A 20,501-nucleotide genomic window follows, 5' to 3' on the forward strand; every position below is an offset into this window, starting at 1 on the left:
ATACCTGAAGATGCAACAAGGATAGGAGCAGCTAATGAGGTTGAAACTGGCAGAGTAGAAGCTGGAAGTTCCTCCCCTCTACCCCTTCCACCTTGTAATGGATGTGGAGGACCCTTCAAGCTTAGTTGGCAGTTTTGAGAATTACCTGGGTACAGGTGAAAACTTATAAATTAGAACTTTAACTTAATAGCCGGTTAAGACTGGAGTGTAGTAAAAGACCCATTCATTTTTTCAATTAACAATGTTAAACTATATTAAAATATATAAGAATAAAAGATAGGCACAAAAAGTAGAGGATATTATAAAGGATTATCTTCAAAGACACACATTTTAAGAAAAATGATGAGACTTTTGGGCATGCTTTCAAGCCAAAGGGCTATTATCATAAATGAAGATGAATATTGTTGTGTCCTTGTCCAGCATCTTAAATAGTTGTGCGATCTTGGAAGTCTTGGGCTGTGGTTTCCTTACCCAGAATGAAAATTAAAAAAAAAAAAATTGAAAAAAACAAAACTAAAACCTTGATTTAGGGAAGAAGGATTGTTTTTGCAGTAGAAAGCAAAACAGAGTTTGGGGGAACAAATTTCTGTAAAATGTTTTTAGTTGTGTATAATTTAGTGGGAGTTTGTTTCAATTTATTATACTCGTTGGTATACCTGGCAGGCACTTCATTAGATTTCTTTTAAAATTTTACTTGGTCTACTGTTGATTAATTAAACCGACATGCAGCCAGGTGTGTACCCTGTGGTAACTTGCGGTACTGTAACTTCCTAGATTAAAAGGCTGTGGGAATTGAAAAACCATTTCTTGAATTCTGCACTTTTAGTATTCAAAATAAATGGTTGCAGTATTTAATGGACACACCGCCAAACCACCCATTAGCCATCTTAGAGAGCGATGACTATCTTGGAGTGAATTCTCAGGGTTATCATCCCCGTATGAAATTATGTGGCAGGCGGCCCTTTTTTCTCCCTTTACTAAGTCACACCCAGCCAAAGATTAAAAACAAAAACAACCTCCAAAAGCTTCGGCGGGTCTCTAGGTTAGCTTTGAGTCTCTACGCTCCTGGCTTTGCCAGGAACAGGAGGACCCACTGCTCGCTTAGGCGTCCCTTAGTTTACTAAAGTGTGAGGAGCTGGGGACTAGGCCCACCGCGGAAGTTCGCGCTGGGAAACTGTTCCCCGTCCCGCCTCGCCGCCCGCCGAAGGCAGCCACTTGCCCGCGGCCCCGGCGGAAGGCGGCGCGCCGTCCATCCCCTAGGCAACGTCGCCGCTGTGGTCGCTGGGAGTTGTAGTTTGCCTGGGCCCAGCGGCGCCCGCGCCTAAGCGCAAATGCGCCGGTGGGAACTACACTTCCCCGGAGCCCTCGGGACGGGGACGGGCCCTGGCCGTGGGGGCGGGCCTCCGACTGGAGGCGGTGAGTGTGGCGGCTCATTTGTAAATGCATTGGCGACTCCGAAGTAGGTTCGAGATACCGAGCGGCCGGGACACTGCGGAGCGGTAATTCGCGGCCGAAGGGAGCTGAGGAGCTCGTTGTCCGCCGCCCCGCGCCTTTGGGGGCCGGGGCGGTGGGCGGGGAGGGCCCCGCTCGGGGCTCGGCGCTCGGGGTGGCTCGGCTGGGCGCGGAGGGAGCGGGGCGCCGGCCCGCTGCGGTCCAGCGGCCTCGCTCGTTAGCGCTGCTTTGTTCTTCGCGGAGCCCGGGGAGCCTGCCCCTCAGGTGGGTCTCGCTGCCTGGGCTGCGGCCCGGCCCTACGCTTTCGTTAGCGGCGCGGTATTGCGGTAGTCGCAGTCCGCTGCGGCAGGGGTGGCGAGGTGGCGATGCCCGCTGTCCTCTGTCAGCCGGTCTCGCTCAGCCTCGTCAAGGGCTTCTCTCGGGAAGCCTTCAAGGACGTGTTGTGTTTGGGGGGACTGATAAATCACCTCCCACACCAACTAGTTACTTCTTACGGTGTAAGAGTGGCTTTGAATTTGCTGTTTGTATTCTCTTCCCTCCCCCACCCCCCACCGTATAGAGGATTTATCTTTTTTCCAAATTGTTTTAAAGAATCTTTACCTAGCACCCTTTGGAGGTTTCGAGGCTGTTAGTTTGTCAGGTTTTTAAAAACAGCTTTGTTGACGTATGATTGATATGCAATGAAATGGCGCATGTTTAACGCATACAGTTTGATGAGTTTGACATGCATGCACTGATGTTCATCAGATTTTGATATCTGTAAAATCTTGAGTCCCTTTACCAAGATCTTAGTATCAGTAATAAGTAGCAGATTCATGTGAAACGGTTTTTATACTTTTTGCTGACATTAAATATATTTTTTTAAGATCGCAGTCATGAAATTGAAGTGAAAATATGGAGGTTTTTTTTTTTTTTGAGTGGAGATTTGGGAAGAAATGTCTTAATGCTGCACGACAAGAGTACTTGCACTTGTCAGTCTAGTAGGGAATTTTTCTTTAATAGTTTTCTATGCTATGAACTGATCTTGTAGCTTGTCTCCTTTCTTCTTCTTTTTTTTTTAGACAGAGTCTCACTCTGTTGCCCCAGCTAGAGTGCCATGGTATCAGCCTAGCTCACAGCAAACTCCTGGGCTTAAACGATCTCCTGTCTCAGCCTCCTGAGTAGCTGGGACTACAGGCATGCGCCACCATGCCCGGCTGATTTTTTCTCTGTATGTTAGTTGGCCAATTAATTTCTTTCTATTTATAGTAGAGACGGGGTCTCTGCGCTCAGGCTGGTTTTGAACTCCTGACCTTGAGCAATCCTCCTGCCTCAGCCTCCCAGAGTGCTAGGATTACAGGTGAGAGCCACTGCGCCCGGCCAGCTTGTCTCCTTTCTAAATGTAGATTTCAAAAGATTTCCTGGTAAGGTCATTGAAATTTAAGCAAGTTTATCTGGTTGATTTTGAAGAAAAGTCATTACATTTTTAGATAGGTTTCTAACTCCATTGCAGTTAGACTTAGTTTGATTATAACTGATTTTAAAAAATTATTCAAAAATAACAGATGTACAGTAAAGTGTGCTAATCTTACAAGTACAGCCAAATGTAGACACCTCATGTATTCACCTTCCCAGTTGTGGAAGTCAAAATTAAAATGAAGAGAAGAATCTCTAAATTTTTATTTGAGAAGAAAGAATTTAAGTTTGGGCATATGTGCAGACTGGGTTGTCTTCAGTATGTCTAGAACAAAGAGAAGTTGGAGGTTTTATAAAAAAGAGAAATGTTACATAGGGCTCTTTGAGAAAGTTCATTGGCACTAGTAAGGTTCTAGGGAGCTGGCAAGTTTGATTGGTGAGCAAAGGCGGTGGGCTAAAGTAGTCCAAGAGTTGCTGCAAGTTATCTCAATAGCTAGAGATGAAACTGGTCTCAGTTTATAACAGGCAGTTTCAGCAGCTACACTTGCAGAGAATTTCACTCTTGGAGCAATGTTAAGTGTCCTAAGTACTTTTTATCCCTGGCCTCTTGACTGTTTTAGTTGGTTCTGACAAAAATAATCCAATTTGTATGATCAACTTTCACACAGTCAATACAACCCCCATCTTCCTGGGTAACTGGCCTGACTTCTATAACTGTGCATTTATTTTGCCTGTTCTTGAACTTCATATAAATGGAAACATGTATATTTCTGTTTCATTTTCACTCATCATTACTCAGCCATGTTGTTGCTTGCGGCAACCATTTTTCTTTGTTCTTTTTTAATGTCTGGATAGCTGTGGCCCCCAAAGTGTGATATCAGTGAGAAGACATATGTCACATTGCCAGTTTGTCTTCAGTTATTGAATGATTTGCGAGCATTCCTTTTGCTCCAAGAAAATCTTTAGTTGCAATTAACAGTACAGTAAGCATTTATAAAACCCTTCTATAATTCAACCAGGGAGAAATGGCAAAAACCACAATATCATTAAGTTCACTGTCTCCTATTTCTTTTAACAGTTCTATAAACTGGTGATTCATAGCATTTGTATGTATGTACTGAACAATTTTAAGGACTATATCCATGATGCTATTCGTGCATTCTGCTTCAGAAAACCAAGCACAAGAATTTTCAATGTGTGTAGTGGAATGAAACAGTGGAATGAAGCAACAAGGGAAAGAAGAACAGTCTCTTGTAAAATTAAATCCAGAGTTTTGACATTATAACATGACACCATTTGCCATGATAGAAACTAATTTTCATATCTAGCTGAAATTCTTCCGTCAGATAAAATATTTAAAAACATCTATGCTACAGGTTCAGTTTTTAAGATTATGAATTGAATTTAGATGATCTTTGAGATAAAACATATTTACTGGTAGTAACTGGTCAGTGTCTCTTATATTGTACCACATATATAAAGCTAAAGAAAAGTACTTGCAATTTTTTTTTTTTTTTGAGACAGAGTCTCTCTCTGTTGCCCAGGCTAGAGTGAGTGCCATGGCATCAGCCTAGCTCACAGCAACTTCAAACTCCTGGGCTCAAGCGATCCTCCTGCCTCAGCCTCCTGAGTAGTGCCCGGCTAATGTTTTCCATATATTTTAGTTGGCCAATTAATTTCTTTCTATTTTTAGTAGAGACGGGAGTCTTGCTCAGGCTGGTTTTTTTTTTTTTTTTTTTTTTTTTTGAGACAGAGTCTCACTTTGTTGCCCAGGCTAGAGTGAGTGCTGTGGCGTTAGCCTGGCTCACAGCAACCTCAATCTCCGGGGCTCAGCGATCCTCCTGCCTCAGCCTCCCGAGTAGCTGGGACTACAGGCATGCGCCACCATGCCTGGCTAATTTTTTGTATATATATTTTTAGTTGGTCAATTAATTTATTTCTATTTTTGGTAGAGACGGGGTCTTGCTCAGGCTGGTTTCGAACTCCTGACCTTGAGCGATCCTCCCGCCTGAGCCTCCCAGAGTGCTACGATTACAGGCGTGAACCACCGTGCCCGGCCAATACTTGTAATTTTTTACAGTTTGAATTTGGTTATTAATAGAAAGGTCTGTAGACAATTGTTTGGTCACTTCATTGAGGATCTTTTACTTTTTGGGAAATATCTTCTTTACTCTTTTAATTAAAATAGCTTCTCTAATCTCATAATTTTCTAAGAAAATTTTCATAACTGAAATAATTTTTTATCTTCTCTCCATCTAAAAATGTTTTTTTTCTTCATTTATTTTTCTCTCTCACACCCCCCTCCTTTTTTCTTTCCAAGCTTTTCATAGCTGGCCAAAGCTAAAGCTCAGATCCTGTTCACAATCATTTAAAAATGTTTTGTTGGTTGTGCTTGCACAAAACTAAATGCTAAAAAAAAATAAATAAAATGTTTTGTTGGACATTTAGTTCTGATGTAGGTGACTCATTATAGTTGACCCTAGAACAACACAGGTTTGGACTCTGAGGGTCCAGTTATATGCAGATTTTCTTCTGCCTCTGCCACCCCTGAGAACAGTAAGACCAACCCTTCCTCTTCCTCATGCTCCTCATCCTCCTCAAAGTGAAGATGAGGAGGATGAAGACTTTTATGTTGATATACCATGTTTCCCCGAAAATAAGCCCTACCCATAAAATAAGCCCTAGCAGGATTTCTAAGCATTTGCGCAATATAAGCCCTACCCTGAAAATAAGACCTAGTGATGGGCGTGGCTACGCAGCACATCTGCACAACCCATGCATGTTGTCACTAAGCGGTAAAGAAGACAAGCAGCCCTTCTTATCTGCCCCATCGTGACAGCTACTACCCCAGAGGTGACCAGAAAGGTGTGGGCAGCCCCACCAACAAGGTTGGCTCCCCCGTCAGGTCCTGCCATCCTGTGCATGCTGCAAGCTGAGGCTTTGAGGGGAAAATAACACATCTCTTGAAAATAAGCCCTAGGGTGTCTTCTTGAGGAAAAATAAATATAAGACCCTGTCTTATTTTCAGGAAAACACGATACTTGTGTGTGTATTTTCCCGACAAGACTCTGATTTGTGACCTATGTACCCAGGGCCTTAAAACAATATCTGGCACAGAGTAAGAACTCAATAAATGTTAGCTGAGTGAAATCAGACATACAAAGGGGAAGAGCTTATCTTCTCTGTGATGTCCTATTTAAGTATATCTGTCACATAGTGACAAAGTTACACTAGGAATTTGGTTATTTTAAAGCCTCGTAATTCATAGAGTGGATATCTTATGCACGAGTCAATGTAATTTTTAAACATGGAACACAAAGAATACTTTATAGTATATAATGTATTTTCAATTTAACCTTAATTCTGATTTATTTTTTAATTTTATTTTACTATTTTTTATTTTTAATTATGGGTGCGTAATAGTTGTATATATTTATAGGGTATATTTGATGTTTTGATACAGGCATACAATATGTAATGATCAAATCAGGGCAATTGGAGTATCCATCACCTCAAGCATTTATGATTTCTTTGTGTGATGAATATTCTAATTCCACTCTTTTAGTTATTTTAAAGTATACCTTTATTGTTGACTTTAGTCACTTTGTTGTGCTACAAAATATTGTTCATTCTGTCTAATTATCTAACTGTATTTTTGTACCCATTAACCATCCCCACTTTATCCCCCCTGCTTGCTACCCTTCTTGGCCTCTGGTAACCATCATTCTACTCTCTGTCTCCATGAGATCAATTATTTTAATATTTAGCTCCCACATATGAGTGAGAACATGTGAGATTTGTCTTTCTGTGCTTGTTTCACTTAACATAATATTCTCCAATTCCATCCATGTTGTTGCAGATAACAGGATTTCATTCTTTTTTATGACTGAATAGCATTCCATTGTGTGTATGCACTACATTTTCTTTATTCATTTATCCACTTATGTTGACTCCAAATCTTGGCTAATGTGCATAGTGCTGCAATAAACACGGGAGTAGTTCTGATTTATTTTAACTTAATTTTAACAAACATTTATCAAGTTTATCCTATCTGTTAGGCGTGGTGCTTGGCAGTAGTGAATATAAGGTATCTTAAAGGATCTCCACAGGTTGGCAGAGTATGAACATGGAAGCAAAATACCATTTATCATGAGATAGATGCTAAAAGAGTGATGTCACTATATGACCACTAGGAATACAAATGAGGGGCTGCCTGGTGGGTGAGGAGTTAGAAGGGGGACAGGGGAGGAAGGAACAGAGGAAACATGTGGCAGGAAAAGCTGTGGGTGGTGGTAGTGATTTTGTTCTGGAACTAGGGAGAAAACGGGTTCCCCAATTGGCCAAAGAGTCAATGCCAGACTAGGGCCAGAGCAGGAAAGTGCTTAGTGTGGGTAATATCTGACATTAATGAATGGTAGATTTTTTTTCTTCTTGTTGTTAAAACAAACAAACACCTTAGAAGGTGTTTTAGGTCCCCCAGTTTAGTTCGACTGATGTAGCACTTGTATAAAATCATGAGTAATTGAATGATTAGATCAGAAGGGATCTTAGGTTTTTGATACACTCAATTTGGATATTTTTGTTAGGTCCAGATCCGAGAGAGAGACACACGAAGCCTCATGTGTAGCAAAATGCTGTTTATTTTGAGCATCTAATAGCTTTTCTAATAGGGTGCGGATGAGTGGAGGCGAAAAGCATCCACAAGAGAAAAGGGGAGAGCCTTGGGTTTTTCCCGGGGGGAGTAAGTAAGTGGGCCAGAACAGCTGCTTGTAATACATTCTTTTTTTAAACAACCAGTTCCTAGGACCCCTGCCCCAGTCATATCTGTCCTTCAGCTCCAGGGTTGTCCTTATCAGGAGAGCGGGGGAGGAGGGATAGACTTCATCCCTGTGGTGGACAGGCGTTGGGGGAGGAATGCTGGCTGTAGCTGGCTGTTAGATTTACAACATCTGGGGATTCTCCAGACTCCTGCGGCTATTGTTTTATAAGCCTAAGTTTTGCATTAACCACATTTTGTCCTATACATACTTTTTGGGTTCCCACCTGAAATAAACCTTACAATTTTTAAGACTCAAAAAAAACAAAACAACAACAAAAAAAACAACCCTATGTGTCTTAGTGCCCAATTGCTTTGCTGGTTAAAGTCTTCAGTATATGAAATATTGAGTAAATTTTCATGCTGTATGTGAAATATTGAGTAAATTTTCATGCTGGGTTGAGGTTTGAGCTCATTTTGGATAGAACAACTAATAGCTTTAATTAATGCTTTTTGTTGGCTGTCTTTGTCTGCAGGTGTTGGAAATCAATAGCTCTTCTAGCTTGTACTTTATTTAAATATAATAGTATCATTGGACTAAAATGTTCCTGATGCCAGCCTCTTCCGAGTTAAACAGTGGGCAGAACTTCTTAGCCCAGTGGATGGCGAATCCTTCCCGGGCTGGGGTTATATTAAATCGTGAATTTCCCATTTTGGAAGCAGATGAAGAAAAGCGAGCAGCTGCGGACGTTTCTACCAGCTTTCCTATTAAAGCCACACGTCTTTCTAATAGCTTCAGCTTTATAAGTGAAGAAGATTCACTTCATGAAGAGCAGAGGTTGGAGTCCAACAGCCCTTACAAACTACAGTCAGATAAATCTGAAACCCATTCAGTCTTTCCATTAATTAAAAATGGACCACAAATAGCAGCATGTCAGGATGCTCCTGCACACCAGGAAGATGATAAACTTAACTTTATCCCAGATCCTGCAAATGAATTCAAAGAAGTGGCTTACAAAGACCCACTTTTTAAAAAACTTGAACAGGTACAGTAGGATTTGGCCTAATATGTATTCATGTTATTGCGGGTTTCTGTTTATGTAGTAAATCATCTGTTCCAGGTCTTCTTGTTTCTTTCCTTTACTCTAAAGTCCTCAAAACGCCAGATTTTTCCTTTTGTCTGATTTGAAACGTTAAAATGTGTTTAGTATGTGAGTTTATATCTTCTTTTTTTTTTTTGAGACAGAGTCTCGCTTTGTTGCCTAGGCTAGAGTGAGTGCCGTGGTGTCAGCCTAGCTCATAGCAACCTCAAACTCCTGGGCTCAGGCAATCCTGCTGCCTCAGTCCGCCTAGTAGCTGTGACTACAGGCATGCGCCACCATGCCCAGCTAATTTTTTCTATATGTATTAGTTGGCCAATTAATTTCTTTCTATTTATAGTAGAGACAGCGGTCTTACTCTTGCTCAGGCTGGTTTCGAACTCTTGACCTTGAGCAATCCACCTGCCTCGGCCTCCCGGAGTGCTAGGATTACAGGCCTAGCACTGCGCCTGGCCATGAGTTTATATCTTTAAGTTGCTACCTCATTGGTAAAACTAGGTCAGAAATGATTGATCAAGTATTAGAGGAAAAAAGTTGATGTACTCTGATCCATCCTTTTTTTAAGTATCAAAGGGTTTATATAGCTCTTTCTGTTTCTTAGTTGAGATAGTTGTTATAATTTCCTTCATAAGGAATTGGATTTAATTTTATTTATTTAAATTTAACACTGCTGGCCCAGGGGGCGGGGGCGCCACGAGCGATGGGTGTGTGGGGTCAGGGCAGCTGCTGGCCTGTGCTGTGGCCGTGGGGTGCCACGAGTGGCTGAGGCGGCAGTGTGGACTGTCCTAGGAATTGGATTTTAGAGGGTTTTTTTTTTTGTTAGAATTTAAAAAAAAAAAAAGCCTGTAGCATGCTGTATTCCAGGTTGTCTCTCATTCAAATACTATCCAGGATCGACCCTGCTTAGCTTCTGAGATCAGAAGAGATTGGGCGCGTTCTGGGTGTGGATTTTAGAGTTTTAAAGGCAGATTTGTTACTTACCGATCTCTCTCTGAAACTTTTTATCAGGGAAGATATGGGAAGGGAGATAGAGGGATTAAGATAAATGTGAGAAGCAAGAGTCCATGAGAAATGTAAAGTTGGTTTAATAAAGTTAATTTTATGTTTAAAAAGCTGAAAGAAGTACAACAGAAGAAGCAGGAACAACTGAAAAGGCAACAGTTAGAGCAACTGCAGAGACTCATGGAGGAACAAGAGAAGCTGCTCACCATGGTGTCTGGGCAGCACGCACTTCCAGGTACGCTTGGCTTACACAGAGCCTCGGTGCCATGAGAAACGGTTATGTGCATTTCTCACCTGTAGTTGTTTGACAGGTCATTTCTGTCATTTCTTTATCATATGCTGTAAACTCCAATTTCTTTAGGGGCCAAGTAGGGATGTGTGAAATGGTGGTGGTGTAACATTAACATAACTGGGACAGGTGGTATTCTGAAGTGTGCCTGCCCTGCCCTGTGCAAGGAAAGCCAAATGTGGCCTAGAGCTACTGGTATCCAACCCCTGCCTGATGAATGAAAACTGTTTGGCATCGTAAAAGTAAATATGCGTAGGAGCCACTTTGTTCAACTGACGAACCATACCAAACATATGTTCTGTGGAAGTAGGTGACAAATTCTGTTGCTTGCTATATCAGTTAACAGACAGCATCTTGTACTAATCAGGGAAAAAAACTGTTGAAATGTGATCTGTAGCAGTGGTTTGAAAGTTTTCTTACCATACCCTATAGTAACAAAAATATTTAAAATCATGACTTATAATGACAAAGAAATTTCATATTATCAATCCTTATTGGTGTTCCTGGCATGTAGTAAGGATATTTTCTATTTTGTTAATTCTAATTCTGTCATTTCAAAAAATGCCAGTCATGGCCAGGCATGGAGGCTCACGCCTGTAATCCTAGTACTCTGGGAGGCAGAGGTGGGAGGATTGCTCAAGGTCAGGAGTTCGAAACCATCCTGAGCAAGAGCGAGACCCCGCTTCTACAAAAAATAGAAAGAAATTAATTGGCCAACTAAAATATATAGAAAAAAAATAGCTGGGCATAGTGGCGCATGCCTGTAGTCCCAGCTACTTGGGAGGCTGAGGCAGTAGGATCACTTGAGCCAGGTTGATGCCACAGCATTCCAGCCTGGGCAATAGAGGGAGACTCTGACTCAAAAAAAAAAAAAAAATGCCAGTCAAACTTGTTGCATCTGATGATAAAATTAATAATGGATTCTGTCCCACAGTTTGAAAAACCGTGAGCTAGGGCAGTGTGTTTGCTTTTGGTGCTGCTTTTTAAGAGACACATTTACTGATTCTGGAAGGTGACTGTTCTGTTCAGAGGTGTGCTGGGCATTGAGAATACAAGGAAGAAAAGACACTGGCAAATCAGTGTGCAAAGTGTGGCTGGGTGCAGGACTGAGATAGGTTGTGGTCTTGAGAAATTGCTAGCAAAGAATGGCTTAGGAAGTTTGGATATATTTAGGAGAGGATAGAGAACATGTGGTGTGTATCTTAAAATAGTTGAATGATTTGAGGTTTCCTTATGGAATACATAAGAGTGATACTCAAGACACTTAAATAATAGCTATGATACTTACAGTAGAACCAGCACTATGGCAGAGTGACAGGGAAGCAGATTTCAAAGCTATTAATGTAAGACTAGCCCCATTCAGTCATGGAGCAGTTTGCTTTGGGGCAGTGTTTTCCAAACTTTTTGGTGTCAGGGCCCTGTAGCACTCTTAAATTATTGAGGACCTCAAAGAACTTTTGTTATATGGCTATATTTATCAATAATTTACTGCATTAGAAATTAAAACAGACATTTAAAGACTAATTCATTTAAAATAATACCAAATACATGGTATCGTAAGTCACATTTTTAAGTGAAAAATCTTTTCTGAAACAAAAGTCAGTGAGAAAAATGACATTGTTTTTATATTTGAAAGTTTCTAACTTCTGGCTTATAATAAGTCAGCTGATTCTCATATCTACTTTTGCATTCAGTCTCCTGAATTATATTGTTTTGCTATGTGAAAAATTCCAACTTCACATGGGTATATATATAATTGGAAAAAAGAGAGAAGTATTTTAGTAGCCTTTTCAGTAATTGTGGTTATTCTTCTTTTATATTCTACCTTAACTCAACAAGTAGTCATTTCTTAGCAGTTATGGAATCTGAAACTATATTAATGAACTTTTACTATGTACTCTATTATATTGAGTATATTTAATGATTAAATAGTATATAATTAATACATTAAAATATATTGAATATCTTGACATTTTGAGTGGATTTTTAATGATGCATGTTCTGGTACATTGGTCGTTTGGAAAATAGTGGTTCACTAAATTATGTATAGCTTGAAAGTGTTAACATACTACACTCAGTATCACCACCAGTCACACCTTAAAAACCTTAGGGAATTGTTAAGCTTTTAAGATCATGGTGGTGGATGTGTTTTCCAAAATGCAACCACTGTCAGTTGTTTTCTTTGAAGTGACTGGCTCACTTGTTTCTTTCTTAAGAAAATGTCTGCCAAATACCACATTTAAATAATCATAATTTGTCATTCATTCAAGTAAAAATGGTGTTACTTAAAAGAAGCAGCGAGTTGTGTTTGCAGTTAATGGCACAGCCACATCTTGGTTTGCCGCAGAAGTAAATCGTGCATACTTCCCATTTTGTCTGATAAAATGTTCAAAATACATGTGCTTAGTGGTTGAGGTTTAATTTTTTGCTACTTTATTAGGACATTCTTTTTTTTTTTTTTTTTTTTTGAGACAGAGTTACCCTCTCACTCAGAGCTACCCTCTAACTCTGTTGCCCAGGCTATAGTGCCATGGCATCAGCCTAGTTCACAGCAACCTCAAACTCCTGAGCTCAAGCAATCCTCCCAAGTAGCTGGGCCTACAGGCAAACACCACCATGCCCGGCTAATTTTTTCTATATATTTTTAGTTGGCCAATTAATTTCTTTCTATTTTTTTACTAGAGACAGGGTCTCGCACTTGCTCAGGCTGGATTTGAACTTCTGACCTTGAGCCATGCACCCACCTCTGCCTCCCAGAGTACTAGGATTACAGGCGTGAGCCACCGCGCCCGGCCAATTAGGACATTCTTAAGTAAAACTTTTTTTTTTTAAAACTATAAGTGCATGGTGGTGACAAATACAGTGACCACTAGGATTCGGGCACTGCTGTCCAGCTTTGAGCAAAGGCTCCAGCAGTTTTCCATTTTGCTTTTGCACCGTTGGTGCATATTCTGTGAAAATAATTTTGACCTGGTGGATGCCCTCAAATAGTCTTGGAGACCTGCAAGGGTATATAGACCACACTTGGAGAACCAGGGCTCTCGGGCGGCGCAGCTGCCCTCTAAGAAGTGTGGTTTCGGCCGGGCATGTGGCTCACGCCTGTAATCCTGGCACTCTGGGAGGCCGAGGCGGGCAGATTGCTTGAAGTCAGGAGTTCGAAACCAGCCTGAGCAAGAGCGAGACCCCATCTCTACTATAAATAGAAATAAATTAATTGGCCAACTAATATATAGAGAAAAAATTAGCCGGGCATGGTGCATGCCTATAGTCCCAGCTACTCGGGAGGCTGAGACAGAAGGATCGCTTGAGCCCAGGAGTTTGAGGTTGCTGTGAGCTAGACTGACACCACGACACTCACGCTAGCCCGGGCAACAAAGAGAGACTCTGTCTCAAAAAAAAAAAAAGAAGTATGGTTTCGAGATAGAGAGAAGGAATACCTTCTCTGTTTTTCATTATTTCAAAAGCAGAGACTTAAGAAACAGAAAGTAATACAGAAAACTTAGAAATGAAAGAAAAATGCAAAAGGGCAAAGTCACCCATAATTCCACTACCCGGCGAAGTGTAAAGGGCAGTTATTTATTAGGGAACAACTCAGATTGTTAGCATCATAATCTGCATTGTGCTGTGTGGCTAATGCGCCAATCACTGGGCTGCAGAGTTGACACCTGCCGTGTTCTCGCAGGTGGAACAGGAGTGGCCTTCTGGACTTAGGTGGTGCTGCAGCTCTGCTGTGCCCATGCTGTCTGCATAGAAAGTCTGGTCTAAATACACTCTCACTTAAAATTTTATGAAGTTCACTTTGGAATTTGAAAGTTTCATGATTTTGTTAAATACTGTTTCCTAATAGGGAGAAAAAAAATACTTTTATCACTATGGGGAAGACTTTGTGGGGTGGGGTCGCTGATGGGCAGAGAAGAGGAAATGTGGAAGGATGTTATCAGCTTTGTTGATTTTCTTAATTACAAGGTTTGACTTTGGTGCCTGATGATCAGAAGCATAGATCTCCAGGAAATTCAGGGACAGGAGAGCGAGCCACGCCCTTCTCACCACCGTATGTCCTCCCGAATCAAATCCAGGAAAAGACACACTCTTCCAACCTTTTATCCGATGAACAAAACAATTTCTGTAGAACTGCTCATCAAGATTTTGTCTTAATTTCAAAAAACGCACAGTATCAAGAAGCACTTGTAAAAAGAAATGATTTGAAGGAAGAAAACCATAACCATCCTTCAGGTGAATTACTTATGTTTCTTTCTCCTGTACTTGACTAACCGTATTACCATGTTGTTGTAAGACAAGAGAAGGCCTTTCTGTGTGTTTTTGGCTTTATGTTATTTTGTATTGGTTTTTGTGGGGGGGTTTTTTTTTTTGGTTTTGTTTTTATGTTTGTCTATTTTGTATTTTCTTGGAGACTGTGTTGGTATGTTTCCTAGGCTGGGCTTGAACTCCTGCAGTCAAGCAGTCCTCCTGCTTCAGCTTCCAAAGTAGCTGGGTCTACAGGCTCTCACCATGGTGCCTGGCTCTTTCTGCATTTTGTTTTTTTTCCTGTCTCCTATAGCTTTAATTGTAACGTCCCACATGCCTCAGGGCTGCAGAGTTTGGCTTGGACCCAGAACTGGACTAGGGTTTGACTTTCTAAGAAGTTGCTATGCTCATGTTAACTTCAAACTTTGTATGGTAGCATGGGTCTTCAGAAAGGGATGTAGCGACTTCTGCATGTACTGTTTTTCTTTGAGAGCTTAGAAATAGCTTGGAGTTAATTTAAAAATGTGTATGGTGGTGGTGGTGGTGGGTGACCTGGTGGAAAATGTGAAATGTGAGAAATAGATTGGTGATGGGAGTTAATTACTCATAAAAGCAGTCCCCTCTAACCCAGACACTTGGGTTGTCTTCTCTGTCCTTTGTATTCTTAGCACCCAGCCTATCGCTGCTGGTGAAGTGGTGCCCAGTGTTTGATGTTATGAACTCATGGAGCTCACTGGGCATTTTGGGGATATTTTTTTCTAGTCTACTTTTTAAGTCCTGTTCCTGCCTCATTCCTCCAATCCCACCCCCTTTTTTTACATTGTTGTAATCATAAAATTTTGTATAATAGTATTGTGTCCTTTTCCTACTCAACATGAAAAATTCTTATTAGCATGTTCTGTAGTCTTCATAACCATAATTTTAGTGGTTGTGATTATTATGCTAACCATGAAATATTAGTATTTTATGTTCTTTGTAGTAGGACAAAATTGTTTCCAGTATTTTAAAAATTTAACTTAATTTTTAATTGTAATGGTGTTTTCATGAATGTGCTCCTTTGAGTTAAATTATAGGAAAATACAAATAATATAACAAAAGGTTCTATACTTGCTATTTAAGATTGGGCACCTTTGTGCATAATGCCCTATTCCTAATTTAGATTTAATTCCTTGGTATGGAAAGCTCAAATGTCTTTTTCTTTTTTTTTTTTTCAGTTTCTTTTTTTTTTTTTTTCCGGCATATTATGGGGGTACAGATTTTAAGGTTTCAATAAATGCCCATTTCCCCCCCCTCTTTTTCTTTTTTATATACAATATACTTCCCTAACTTTTCATTTTGGAGAATTTTATTTTTTATTTTTTATTATTTATTTTGAGACAGAGTCTCACTCTGTTGCCTGGGCTAGAATCCCGTGGTGTCAGCCTAGCTCACAGCAACCTCAAACTCCTGGTGATCCTTCTGTCTCAGCCCTCCGAGTAGCTGGGACTACAGGCATGCGCCACTATGCTCGGCTAATTTTTTCTATATATTTTTAGTTTGCCAATTAATTTCTTTCTGTTTTTAGTAGAGGTGGGGTCTCTCTCTTGCTTAGGCTGGTTTCGAACTCCTGACCTTGAATGATCCACCCGCCTCGGCCTCCCAGAGTGCTAGGATTACAGGTGTGAGCCACCGTGCCTGGCCTGGAAAATTTTAAATATCCAGAAAAGTTGAAAAGACCACTGCAATGATTTCTAATATACCCACTACTTAAATTCAGCAGTTAATATTTTGCCTGTTTACTTTTTCTATGTATGTATGTATGTGTGTGTATATCTGTATTTATCTCTATATCTGTACCTATATATCTATATGTGTATAATTTGGTAAACCATTTCATGGAAAATAACATGTAGGCATCATGTTACTTCATTCCAATTATTTTAGTATGCATCAAGTAAAAATTATGGCATTCATCTATATATCCACAGTGCCGTTGTCATACCTGAGGAAATTAACTGTAATTCCTTAGTATTCAAGTGCATTTTGGAATTCCACCTATTATTCCAAAAGTGTTTTTTAAAGGTGTTTTTTTAAAAAACCAGAGTCCAATCAAGTTCATGCATATCCAGTCAAATTCATGCATTATGCTTGGTTATCTCTTTAGTCTTTTTTATACTAGAAGAGCCCACACTTTTTTTTCATTGTACTAGCTTTTGAAGAATGTCAAATATCTCAATTAGGTTTGGTGATTTCTCTGTATCATATTAAGGAAATCCTTGAGTGTTCTCAAATCTTTGGCATACTTTAATTAAAATTCTTTTTAGCATAGTAACTTGTAAAATTCTCATGTTTTAAGACTTTAATCTGTTTTTTTTTTTTAACTAAATTCTTCCTAATTTTTATCCTAGGAGAAGGTATTTTATCATGTTGGGAGAAAATGACGGAACAAATTCAGGAAAGGAATGACATGAACTTAAAAAAAATTGGTGATTCCTCAGAAGTGGTTAATATTGAAGAAAGGTATTGTTCATATTGAAAGGAATAAGAACTGTGCCAGTTTAATATAATAGCCAGTCTTTATTATTGAGTACTTTCTTTGTTTGAAATATCCATGCTTTTTTTGTTTTTTCTTGAATATGCTTTTTTCAATATACCATGTTGTCACTAATCAGTCTCTTGAATATGTTTTTAAGTATAAGGTTGAAGATACAACATCACATACTGTTGACTAAAGGAGGAGGTTAGGAGGTACATCAAAGTAGCTTTGACGTTGCATTGGAAGGATTGAGTAAACTTTTTTAATTTAAGAGAAATATCTGTATAAAATTAATCTTCTCTCAAATAGTTGAATCCTATTTTGGAGAAGAGAAAAATTAAGTATTGGAGTCTCACATTTGGTGTCATTTATAAATTATAATGAATAGTTTGGTTATGGAATTAAAAAATGTTATGGCAAAAATAAAGTATTTCATCTTTTAAATAGGTTGTTATTTTATTATGCATTTGAAATATTTTAATGTACGTTATATGGACAAAATTACATTTCTGATAGTTGCTCTACTTCCATTGTAAGGACCTTTATTAATTTAAAAAATGCATGCATATTTAACGAACTATTTTTGAAATATATTTTAAAGTTACATAACGATGTTACTCCAAAAATTAATTTACAGTTAGTAGATGGACTTCAGAAGGGTTCTTGAGGACCCCTCAGTCACGTGCAGAGTATTGTATATTTCTGTATTTTGGTCATGGCAGGGGATTGTAGCTTTCCTTAGATTCTTAAAGGGAGTCCCTGACTTTGTAAAAGGTTAGTTCTCAGTATTGTCAAGGGTGTCTATATCAGGCACACTAAGTGTAAAATATTCACACATTATGATTTGCATGTTAAATAATTGTTTTTATGATTAGGCCTATTAAAGCTGCTATCAGAGAACGGAAGCAGACATTTGAGGACTACTTAGAAGAACAAATTCGGTTGGAAGAACAAGAACTGAAACAAAAACAGCTAAGGGTTAGCATTTGCACTATTTTGATTCAATTATTCTAAGGTTTTAGAGATTTATTGTAATTTGCTTTAAAAATAGTTTTGAGATTACTTGGATATACCAGAATTAATTCAAATAATGTCCTTTTATTTTAGGACGCAGAAGGATCATTGCTAATCAAAGCAAAACCAAAGCAACCATTCTTAAAACGAGGAGAAGGTTTAGCTAGATTTACTAATGCTAAATCTAAGTTTCAAAAAGGAAAAGAAAGCAAACTAGTGACTAACCAGAGCACTTCAGAGGACCAACTTCTGTTTAAAATAGACAGACAACAATTCCAGCGGAAAACTGCTCTTATAAATAAAGAACTGTGTGTAGAGCACCCTACTGTTAAAAAGGACAATAAATCTAGAACCAAGAGTGGTTCTGTCACCCTCAGTCAGAAGCCAAAAGTGCTTAAGAGTAATAATGGGAAAAATTTCTCTCCATCAGGATTGAAAATACAGACCTTGAAGAAATGTGATGGACAATTTAGAGACCAGATCAAATTAGAAAAAAAAGTTGAATCTAATGATAAAGAAAATGTACCTGAATATACAAAACCCTGTGATACTGGTTGCAAAGCATGGACTAAGACACAGAGTAAAGACAGGCTTCCTCTTTCCACAGGGCCTGTCAGCTGTGTGGCTTCTAAGAGCTCAATAAGTGAGACCATGAAAGAGGTGGAATCTTCTCTTGACGTTTCTCTTCAGAAAAAGTTAGAGAATTGGGAACGAGAAAAAGAAAAGGAAAATTTGGAATTAGATGAGTTTTTGTTTTTAGAAAAAGCTGCTGATGAAATATCATTTTCTAGTAATTCCTCATTTGTGCTGAAAATCTTAGAAAAGGATCAGCAGCTTTGCAGAGGTCACCGAATGTCTTCCACCCCTGTCAAAGCTGCGCGGCACAAGACAAATCCGGCAGATCCTATAATTCAGGGTAACCACACTGAGGAGCTGGACCATGCTGCACGTGAGAATAAGAGTGTGCGTGAGGTCACCCCCAAACAGGTTGGCTTGATGTCCTCACCTGACGCATTGAGGGAACAGTCTTGTGAAATTAATAGGAAAGCCTTCCAAAAGAGTACTTCTGAAAATCAGACTCGATGGAATGCAAGCGATGATGAAGGTGTTACCAACAGTGACAGTAGCACTGACTCTGAGGAGCAGCTTGACGTTACCGTAAAACCATTGACTGAGGATGGAGAAAGGGGTTTCAGCAGCAGAGAGGATAGTCCACAAGACTGCGATGGCAGGGGGCCTTTTAGGGACACCAGGACTCAAGAAGATAAAAGAAGAGATGTTGATCTGGATTTGTCTGATAAAGATTATAGTAGTGATGAGTCTGTTGTAATAGAAAGCATACAACATAAAGTGTCTGAGTCCCCAAGAAGATCCTCATCTCTAAGTGTGAGTAAAATCGACTTTGACGATGAAAGAACTTGGACCGACCTCGAAGAGAATTCATGTCAACATAATGTTATTAAGGATGAAGGCATTTATGGAATGCCTGAGACACACTACCCTACTAAGAGTGAAACCTGTGTCCCGGACAGAACAGTAAAAAGGAAAGTTGCACCAGTCAAGAAGGGAGAAGACCTGAACAAGTCCCGGAGGAGCAGAAGTCCTCCTCCTCCATCTGAGTTGATGATGAAATTCTTCCCTTCTTTGAAACCGAAACCAAAGTCAGATTCACACTTGGGAAATGAACCCAAGTTAAGTCAGGAACAACCAGCTGGTGAGTCAGAGCATTATGAAGTATGGATCAAAATTATAAATTTAACATTTATTTTATTAGTATGTTGTCAGAATGCTTAAGATCCTAACTTGTTGCTCAGTTGAAGTCAAATTAATGGGTGATTTGTGAAAATTTGATTTATTTTGTGGATCCTAATAATAGGCACTAGTGTAAGAGATTCAGGTGAATTGTGCTTTCAGAATTTTCAAACCTAAACTTATGTTTTGACTTTCCCAAGGCTTTAAAATTAATCACTTTATATTAAGTGAGATAATATTTGTTTCTAAGTTTTCTTTTTTTCCCAGTCCTGGTCTTAGTCCCTTTTCCTAGAGTACCAGCATTACTGTTTGATTTGTATATTCTAAAGAGTTCATGCATATAAAAGCATATGTGTGTGTGTTATTTCCTTTCTACACAAATGAAAACATGCTATTTATATGTTGGCCAGCACCTTGATGATAAATTTTGAAGATTGTTCTAGCACATATACTCATCTGCTTCATTCCACTTAATGGCTGTGTAGTAGTCAGTTGATTTGATGGATTTTAAATTCATACTGAAAGACTCCTCTCTTTATATTATGTTGTATTATAAACTCTGAATGCCTAGCAGGGCATAAGTGCTTTAAAATATAAATTATAACTGAAACCTTAAGCTATTTTTAAAAATTTCTAATTCTTTTTTTTTTGAGACAGTCTTGCTTTGTTGCCCAGGCTAGAGTGAGTGCCCTGGCGTCAGCCTCGCTCACAGCAACCTCAAACTCCTGGGCTCAAGCAATCCTCCTGCCTCAGCCTCCCGAGTAGCTGGGACTACAGGCATGCGACACCATGCCCGGCTAATTTTTTCTATATGTATTAGTTGGTCAATTAATTTCTTTCTATTTATAGTAGAGACGGGGTCTCGCTCTTGCTCAGGCTGGTTTCGAGCTCCTGACCTAAAGCAATCCACCCACCTCGGCCTCCCAGAGTGCTAGGATTACAGGCGTGAGCCACCGTGCCTGGCCAGAAATTTCTAATTCT

General features: G+C 39.5%; 1 protein-coding gene across 5 annotated transcripts in view; it reads left to right on the plus strand.

The window, feature by feature from the left end:
- CPAP (centrosome assembly and centriole elongation protein) overlaps positions 1 to 20,501 on the plus strand; it is a 46,604-nt gene continuing 26,103 nt past the window's right edge. The window contains exons 1-8 of one of the 5 annotated variants that reach the window (XM_076009571.1): positions 1,509 to 1,716; positions 2,701 to 2,791; positions 8,140 to 8,649; positions 9,817 to 9,940; positions 13,961 to 14,227; positions 16,627 to 16,738; positions 17,630 to 17,732; positions 17,862 to 19,482. In XM_076009571.1, coding sequence (XP_075865686.1) covers positions 8,206 to 8,649; positions 9,817 to 9,940; positions 13,961 to 14,227; positions 16,627 to 16,738; positions 17,630 to 17,732; positions 17,862 to 19,482 — 2,671 coding nt within the window. In that variant the 5' untranslated portion in view covers positions 1,509 to 1,716; positions 2,701 to 2,791; positions 8,140 to 8,205. The other 4 variants (XM_012778609.3, XM_012778608.3, XM_076009572.1 and 1 more) reach the window with 4 other exon arrangements.

The sequence above is a fragment of the Microcebus murinus genome, chromosome 13 (genome assembly GCF_040939455.1).
Source record: "Microcebus murinus isolate Inina chromosome 13, M.murinus_Inina_mat1.0, whole genome shotgun sequence".
Taxonomy (NCBI): domain Eukaryota; kingdom Metazoa; phylum Chordata; class Mammalia; order Primates; family Cheirogaleidae; genus Microcebus; species Microcebus murinus.